The sequence below is a fragment of the Rhagoletis zephyria genome, unplaced genomic scaffold (genome assembly GCF_001687245.7).
Source record: "Rhagoletis zephyria isolate East Lansing unplaced genomic scaffold, Rhagoletis_zephyria_1.1 Rzeph_scaffold_06011, whole genome shotgun sequence".
Lineage (NCBI taxonomy): Eukaryota > Metazoa > Arthropoda > Insecta > Diptera > Tephritidae > Rhagoletis > Rhagoletis zephyria.
Window position 1 is genome coordinate 29,117 of NW_016163094.1, and position 9,373 is coordinate 38,489.

The 9,373-nt window shown below is 35.3% G+C and overlaps 1 protein-coding gene across 2 annotated transcripts; it reads right to left on the reverse strand.

Annotated features, from left to right (window-relative positions):
- Positions 1 to 3,465: 3,465 nt before the first annotated feature.
- MAPk-Ak2 (MAP kinase-activated protein kinase 2) lies at positions 3,466 to 6,505 on the reverse strand. Of its 2 annotated transcripts, none has more exons than XM_017628530.1 (6): positions 6,176 to 6,505; positions 6,025 to 6,089; positions 5,747 to 5,953; positions 4,070 to 4,485; positions 3,859 to 3,950; positions 3,466 to 3,720 (listed from the first exon to the last, which is right to left on the reverse strand). In XM_017628530.1, the coding sequence occupies exons 1-6, from the start codon at positions 6,481 to 6,483 to the stop codon at positions 3,702 to 3,704; spliced, it is 1,107 nt and encodes a 368-aa protein (XP_017484019.1). In that variant the 5' UTR covers positions 6,484 to 6,505; the 3' UTR covers positions 3,466 to 3,701. The 2 variants fall into 2 exon arrangements, with proteins under 2 accessions (XP_017484019.1, XP_017484020.1); XM_017628531.1 differs by having other exon boundaries at positions 3,466 to 3,743.
- Between the last annotated feature and the right edge of the window lie 2,868 nt (positions 6,506 to 9,373).

Consider the following 9,373-nt stretch of genomic DNA (forward strand, 5'->3'; position numbering starts at 1 on the left):
TAAATATAAATTTAATAAACAATAAAATCGATACGAAAATAACTTTTTCTGCAGTAGAGAGTCGACATTATCCACGGTAATTTAAATAACAATTCAATAGAAAATAAAATAGATTACATAGTGCGACAAAACCAAAAAAAAAAACAAAACACGAATTACACCCGAAACAAAACTTTTAGTAAGTGTGCGTACTAAAACATTTTTGTTTGGGAGATAAGCCTAAAAAATTGTAGAAAAATTAGCTCAAATAAAAGTCTGAGCGAAACTAAAGGTTAAGGCATACATATATAGTAAAATTTATGGGGAATAGTTTCGTATAACATTTTAATCCATTGGCTGCCGTCTGAAAGGGTCGTTTTGACCCTAACTTTAAGAGACCGTTGTGGGGTAAAATTTTGAAGGTCGTGAGAGGATTAAAATGTTCTAGAGAATTAATCTTCGGATAATTTTACTAGGGGTATCCACAGGCAAAATCTTCATCTCACAAACGTAAGTCTTTAAAAATTAAAACAAAACATGAAATCTATGTAAAAAAGGAATAACAACAAAACCCGATTTACACTATATTTTTTTTTTTTTACATTGAAAAGATTCAAACTTGGTTTTTTTCTACAAAGAATTTTTAAAATTGTACTTGGCTGTTATTCCTTCTTGGCATCGATTATTGAAGACTTTTTGCCTGAGAATACCCCTAGTAAAAACTTCCGAAGAATAATTTTCTAGAGCATATCAATTCTCTAACGAACTTCCAAATTTCCTGTTTGAAAATGTTAAAATGTTCTACGAAAATATTTCCCATGAAATTTTACTATATACGTCTTAACCTTTAATTTAGCTCAGACTTTATTTTAAGAATTGTTTCTACATCCATTTTTTCACCATCCTGAACAGCCCTATTGTTTACTTATTTGGAATCACAACATTTTTAGCAACTTCGTTCCATTCGTTTTCCGCACATCGTCTGTCTTTGTAGTGAAAATGGCTTTTATTCCAAAACAAAATACTTCCACCGCATTTGTCGTGTCTACGCTGGACGCGGCATTAGAATGATTATAATAATTACTACAGTAAGACTAAAAAGTATGGTGACTCATCGCAGAAACTGGCAAAAAAAAACATGAGTATTCGCGGTTTTTGCAACTTTTAAAACTCAAGCAAATTACTTTTGCACTAAAGTTAAATGAATATTATTTGCGATGGATAGATGTTGCGTCCAACATTTTTACTATAGGATGATTTTTAACTTATTTAGGACTGTCATACTACGAAAAATTAAGAATAATCGAGGTATCTTCCGAATCCTTCCATAGAAGATTTTTACTTTTAGCTCAAATCACGTGGTTACGATGACAGAATGAGAATGTGTAGAAAAATTGGATGGTTCAAACCTTATCCAAGCTCCATGTGATATTTTGGAAAAATACGCTCCTTTCAAGCCGACTTGCCAAGGACTTCTGCCAGAATAAGAGGTGGCAAGTCCTTACTTTTGGAATCTGTACGTTCAAATATTTCGAAATTGGAAAGTTTTATTCTAGGAAAAAATTGCACATATTTTGTCGATTTTATGACAATAGCTCTGATCCAGGACTCCATGAACTTACAGGATTTTACACGAATTTGCAGGAAGTTACAGCATAAATGATCCCGTACTCCAAAGTCCAATAAACGAGAGCGATTTTTGGAGAGTTGTGTAGAGCAACCGAACTTTTTCTTCTGGTAAAATCATGAAAAGTGTCAAGCGATCACTGGTTGACGGTTTTACAGGAAAAATGCTTTCTTCTTCTCCACGTTCTTTCTTTTGTCCCCGTTCTTTTTGGTTGTTACTCACTTTTTACTCTCACTTAAGAGAGTAATTTTGCTGTTTGACATTTTTACAGGATTTTACACGAAAAGTATTGGATCAGAGCTAATGCAGTTTAGTAATCAGCAAAGAGTGCCTATTTTGATATTCCCCGTCACTCAGCATATTTAACATTTAAATACGTCTAAATAAGGAAAACGCCAACACTCTGATGTACGCATATGCACAGAACATGTATGGATATACTCAGTTTGATCATACTCGCTGCGCTTCTCTGATGCAATTAAAATATTCAGCAATTCAGCTACGAAGATTTATGGAAATTCTGGCATTGCATATTTCATGTGGCAATATTTTGTTACCAGCAAGGAATACGAAGAACGTTTAAAAATTGACACGGATTTTATGTACCGGCCAGAACATTTTTGTCATCAGCGCAGAATATACCTGTAAATATCAAATCTTGGAAATTTAGCATCACTACATAGATAAATATCAAAGATGCTTAACCTATTACTTACTGAAGCCAGTTTTCATCATAATTAGGCGGTGTCATGCCCATTTTTATTTATTTTTTTTTAATTTAGAATGAAACTGCTAACTTACAATACCGTTCTGAATTGCATCATGGCTGTGAGGCTGCAAGTCGTGCATACTATATGCCGGTATAGTAGTACTACTCATGCGAGTCCAATAGTTGCCCGCCCTACAAAAGCGTTCGACAATATTTTAGAAAAATCAAGTCAATATTTTATTAATGATTTTTAATGCATAATCCATACATTAATAATATACTCGTTTAATAATTTTTAACAAGTAAATATGTATGTACTATAGCTACATACATATCCATTCGTCCATTTTTTAAGTATACCTATAACTACAAATACTCTTTACCAAATAATATTAATATTATACATGCGTATATGTATGTATGTATGTACATACATATGTACGTATGTATGTATGTACAAATATTATCTCAATTGTTTTAATATTTTTGTTTGTATGTAAGTAGTAAATAATTGATTACATGCCTAATGAATTTAAACCATTTTCAATCAACAGTACAAATTTAATTGGTCACAGGTGATTTAGGTATAGACATAACAAACGTGAGCATTTGTTGTATGTACATATGTAAATTTTAATAGGGTTCACATTTGGGTACATTGCTTTTCTAACGGAATTTTGCTCCTAATGGATGTATGTTTGTATAAACATTTGCCTATAAAAGCTCATAAGATATTAAATGCGCCAGCAATGTCAAAACATACATATGTAATGCGCACTTTTTACATATGCATGTATATTTGTTTGTATGTATTTACATACGTAAAAAATGAATGCAGTTTAGTTAAATTTTACTGTTTTTCATCGAAAACAGTAACCTTTGCTTTGAAGCCGTTAATTTTTTTTGGAACTTTTGCATACTTTCATTGCATGTATGTATGTACATACTTATGTATGAACGAATATACATACATATGGTTGTACATACTATGTATGTATGTATATAGCAATTCATTAATTAGCGGTAGCTGAAAGTTGTCAACGCGCATTACTTAATCTACTAAAATAAGCTTTTACATAGTAAAGGAAAAAAGAGCACTTTCGCATTATATCTCTTGTGTATATTTTATGTATGTATATTTATGTACTTATTTTTTATACTAGGTATCGTTTCTATGTAAAAATTACACAAAATACCGTCCAAATTGTCAAAAAATATCTCTCCAAACTTGACGATGCGCATTTGGTTGCTGGAATGCGCAGGCTCAGCACGCACTACGAGTCCAAATATATAGGTATGTATGTATGTTGCACCTTCTCCTCCATTTAGTAGGTAGTATGTAGTAGTATATGTATATATACTATTTAGGTTGTCTATAACGCCGCATCACTCCATACGTACGCGTCTGTAGGCCAGAAACCTTATGTACTTGAGTGCAACCATTAACAAATATTAAGTGTGTGTTTTTTTTTTTGTTTATTATAAATACATAAATGGGTTTTTGTTCTTGTGTAAATTGCATTTTTAAACAAAAGCTATTTACTTTTTATTTTGCGCCGCCAATTCTTCTTCGAATTTTTTTCGCCGCTTCGTCAGCAGTGCATTATTGGATTTGTCCAGCGCCTTGACATGCATCTGATTTATATTTTAATTTAAGAAAAATAAGAGTGTATACATATGTAAGTTTTAGTGATATTAGTAAACTCGAAAAAAACATTTTGATATGTTACATCAACGTTTACTTTTTCGCTCACCTGATCGTAGTCGACGCGCATCGTGGCCAATGAACGTGTCATTTCCTCCTGAACTTCCGGCCATGTCTCTTCGCCCTCCTTTAGCATACGACCCGTACATAACGGTGTTTGTGGCACTTGTGTGTACTGTGCAATCCAATTATTTCTGATCACCTGATCGATTGTCAAACGCTTGGTGGGATCCACATTTAGCATGCCTTTGATTAAGTCTTTGGCAGCTTGGCTGACATTTGCCCATTCCGGATTGGGAAAATCATATTGACCGGTACGTATGCGCTTCTTCATGCCCGGTGAGATGGCGAGACCGTTGTTGCTGTAGAATGGTGGAAAGCCGCAGAGTAGAATGTACATGATAACACCCAGCGACCAGATGTCACAACTTTTATCATACTTTTCGGGACCAAGCACCTCGGGAGCTGCAAGAAAATAAATGTAATTCCGTTAAATGCATAAACCAGGAACGTGCAAAACTAGAAACAAATTTGTCATATAAAGTGTGACACTTCGAAGTCTTTTTAGGTTAGGGGGCATTTTTCGAGGAAATTTTAACACTATGGTTAATATTTACAAGGAAACAGTGGAGATATTAGTTGCGTTCCAGATGCTTCACGATATTCACGAAATTCACGATTTGCAGGAACAGCTGTTTTCCCCATTAATAAACCTTATGGGAGGTGGTCACCTGGAACGACTTCCTGTAAAAACCTGCAAATCGTGAAGCATCTGGAACGCAACTATTCCTATTTCAGTTTCAGCATAAATTGTCACACAAACACTTTACTTTAGGCACAAAAAAAAAGAAAGGCTAAGAAGATGTAGCGAACCAAAAGCAAATCGGGATACTCACACCTCGCTGGTTATCGAGTTATAATAAATAAATACCACTGGGGAATAGTAAACTTTAACTAGATAACCAATTAACCAAAAAGGTTTGATAAACCCAAATCTGATTCCTTAGAAATCAGATTCATTAAAATTTCGCTATCAGAGACTACGCCAGTGATATAGACCCTTGGACCTCTAAAACCGTAGGCGGATAATTGATACTATGTTACTACTTAATTAGGCGCGATGCTCAATAAAAACGCTTCTGCTCTAAGCCTGTTGCTTAACTTATTAAATACATAACGACCCAGACTATGATTCTTTCAGTAGTTACTAGTCTAATCACACGTCAACCTTATAGATTTTACAACTTTTATAACCTTTACAACAGGGGCGTTGACAGTTACTTGTCCATTCTCGATTATCACAGTGACGATTTTTGTGAGCTTTTCCCTCTATTTTGGCTAGAGTAGAGAGCGTCCGTCACCTTTTATATGCCGCAGAAGGCCTATGGGCCGATGAAAGGGGTTTATGCTATATCCCTGCAAGTTTATCGGTAATCTTATTTCCTTCCCAAGGAGTCGGTTGTCATAGCAAATATTTTAAATTAAGCCATATATGACAGAATGACGATGACTCGATTTCTATGCCTATAGTCTAACTTCACAACCTTATGAATGTCCTTTTAGTTTTTATTAGGAAAACTGAAGACGTCTTAGGCTTTTAGGGTTGGGGTCTCAGCATTGAGATACAAAAGCTATGTCGCATTGTGCCTTCTTCTGCGATGCCCCATTGATTAAACAAAAAAAACCTGTTCAACTAAAAAAATACCTTGTTACCATTTACACTCACCAACATAGTATGGCGTATAGCACGGCGTCTGTAGTGTGTCCTTTACCAGCGTTTCCTTTGCAAAACCAAAATCTGTCAATTTCAATATCGCATTCTTATCATTGGTGGTGTACAACAGATTCTCTGGCTTTAAGTCACGATGCGCAATGTCGCGGCTATGCAAGTAATGTACCGCAATGCAGATCTCGTGCATGATCTGTGCGGCCTCTATGGCAATCAAAGCAAGAAAATGCATTAAAAATTACTCAAGATAAGATAATGTCACTTTAGGCGCTTACCACGCTCCGAGAAATTGCCATCCGCATTGTCTTGTATGCGCTGAAACAGTTCGCCACCCTCCATGCTGACAAAAAATAAACAGGAAAATTAAACAATGAATTCGGTGCATATTCGTATAACGAAGTATTCTGCATATGTCACACAACTCACCATTCCATCACGACAAGCAGACATTTATTGCCGCCATATGTGTTCTCATAGACATCCATAATGTTGACTATGTGTCTGCAGCCGCTTGCACGCCAATGCAGATCGACTTCACGTCTGGCCTTCGGATTGTCCAGCAGCACTTTTAGCGCATATGTTTGTTTGGTTTTGCGATTAGTGCACTGTACCACTTTGCCGTTGATGCCCAGGCCGAGCACCTTGTTGGAGATTTCATAGTCATCGACGAGTGGTGTCGTCTTGGCCTGACGCTGTATTGCGATGGCATCCGTTTTTGTATTAATCTTGAACATTTCGATTTGTCGTCGGAAACTGAAATGAGACAGGAGTGGATATAAAATTAGATTAATACCTTCTAACTTTTATACAAATGACGAATGGGATTATAATAATATGTTAATGCTACGAGGATGATTGCGTAATTGGCAGCAAATCACTGTCGCACTTAGCTTTATGGAAGATTGATAAGGAATAGATAACAGGTGGTAGACAAAAATTTATTGGCAGTGTGGGCGGATGTTATTATAAAATATGTACATAACTACCCAATAAAAATCGGAAAAAAAACATGTTTAATGTGTTCGGCTGAGCTTCCCCGCCACTGTAGCTCTTGATAACTGTAGGACCCTTGCCGCCTCTGGACGGTAAGGTTTAAAACGAAAAACTTGAAGCGCATGCAATGTAATATTGGCAATTCACATCCATGGGGCCAATCGTAACACACGGAAGCTCCGAAATTGTAACTGTGTTAGACAATGTTTGACCTTTTGATCGTTCACATAATGTATCCCGCACATTAAAGGCGCAACGTCAAATATTTCGAGTTAACAGCTTAGAGCGGCTCAGTCGCTAAAACGTTGGCTCTGGGCGCTTTGGAGTTATTAAGCCTCAATATTTCTGTTCTTACCTCGTTTTAGACGAGTTCTCATGGCGGCCCTGCTACTATAGTATCTACCCTGCAAAAAATGCGACGAGTCCGGGATGTGTCCGCGATGAGTCGCAAAGGAACATGCGGCTAATGGCACTTTGCATCCCTTTGTATGGACTGAACTGTTCCCTTTTGTTCGAGCATGTCCTATGAAGAGACTAATTGTACCCTTTTATACCCGCACAGGTACAAATGTAGACTAGACGACTTTAATACCCAAACCTGGTACAAATAGAGACTAGTCGTCTTTAATACCCCAACGGTACTTTTTAAAAGCCTATTAATAATTAAAATTTACAAAATAAATTTATTTTAAATTTTAGATATAGTTTTATTTTCACATTTATTTTCGAAGTAACAAACTTATTTGGAGGAAAAAAGTACATATGTAAATATTTGAAAGGAATCAAATATTTTTTTCAATAAATAGTAAGTTGCAATTACTACGAAAAAAAAAAAATAAATCACAGTTCCAAACCAAATTCGTACGCTACACGATAGACGCTTGCATTCTGTTATTTATTATCTATTACGAATCGATGTTGTCGTATGAAATCCGATAATTAGCGTAGCTGATTTGTGCTGGTTCTCAATAAAAAGTGAAAAAAAAAACCACAGCCATTCACAACAATACATCTGTCGGGCGTATGAAAACGATTATACGAGAACTGATTTCGTACGATACGCTTGCAAGCGTTTATCGTCTATCGTGTGAAAATTCATGATAGGGGGGTTAGTGAAAAACTTAAAAATTTCAGGTTTCCTCAGTTCTATATTCAGTTCAGCACTATATGTATATAGTCTCTATATAGAGTATCTATAGAGATGTACGTTTTCTTCTTTCGTGTAAACTATTGCACTCAGATTTTAGCAAAAAATTGTTTACAGAATATAAAGCATTTTGTAACGATTAAGTCTGCTTCATTTGCTCAAAAATTTCGTCTTTCGCGTTGTGTCAGTATTTTTAACAAATGAGCCATATGTATATACATTAGGCTGTCCCATATTTGTATGGACAGATTTATTTACACCTATTATCGGTATCACCCCCCCAGAAAGTTGAGGATGGCTATAAAAAGAACTGTCCTAAAATTTTACACCCCTTGGACCACGCCTTCCCTACCCGACTTGCGTTTGAATTTTGAATTGCTTTAACTGATACCACATAATGATTCATGTCCAGTTATTTAGTGTATAAAATCTCATTTAATTTTTGATCACTAAATTAGGTAAATTTATTTCTTTAACTTGCCTGTAAAATTTTTTTTCAATAATCTTAATTTAAAATTTTCTTTGTACAGTTAGAATATAATGAACGATCCTCGTGAACACGCTCCAATACGCATGTATGCCCATGGGTAACCATGTGGTATGAGTTACAGCAACTCAAACTTCAAAGTCGGCAAGTCGGGTAGCAAAGACGTGGTCCAAGAGGTGTAAAATTTTAGGGCAGCTCTCTTTGTAGCCAATCTCAACTTTTTTGGAGGGTGAGACTTGAAATTTCTTTCAAAATAAAAAATAAGGGACGCCCTAATGTACGTACATATATGTATATGTACATACATATAAACACGGTATGTGATTTTATGTGAATATATTTATGCCCAGTTTTACGACATCTACGTCAAAATAGCGTCACCAATAACGTGCTAAAAATGCAATGCATCGATTTCGATTGCAACAGAATTTTTTTTTACTTACCAAATGGAGTGACTACTTACTTAATTCAATGCAAATTCTAGACGCCTGCGCAAACTGCCGCATTTGCAAAATCAAAAAAATATATACATACGTAACGGTTTTATCTACATAGAATGTGGTGTGCCTTTGAAACTAAGTCGCTTTGTTGTTGTTCAAGCGATTTGCAAATTTAGTAAAATGCGAATGCGAAAACGAAAACTGAAAAACAACTCGAATGTAGACTCGATGATGCTGTGCCAAATGTTTAAAATAAATACTTATATATGTAAATAATTAACGTATAGTGACGTCATTGTTTCATCGTTTGTGGACAATTTTTTCAAAATATGTCCATATATCTATGCTTTTTAACAAAAATATATACATACATGCATACATTTTGCATTTTATTTATGTATGTAAGTAGATACATACATATAACCAATGTATGTATGTACGTACGTACCTTTAAGCAAGTGTTTACATAAACATATACATACAGTATTGGCCAAAACTAAAGCACCCGCTTTGTGCGTTTTTTGCTATTGCTGTTTTCCTCAAAACAATGAAACCAG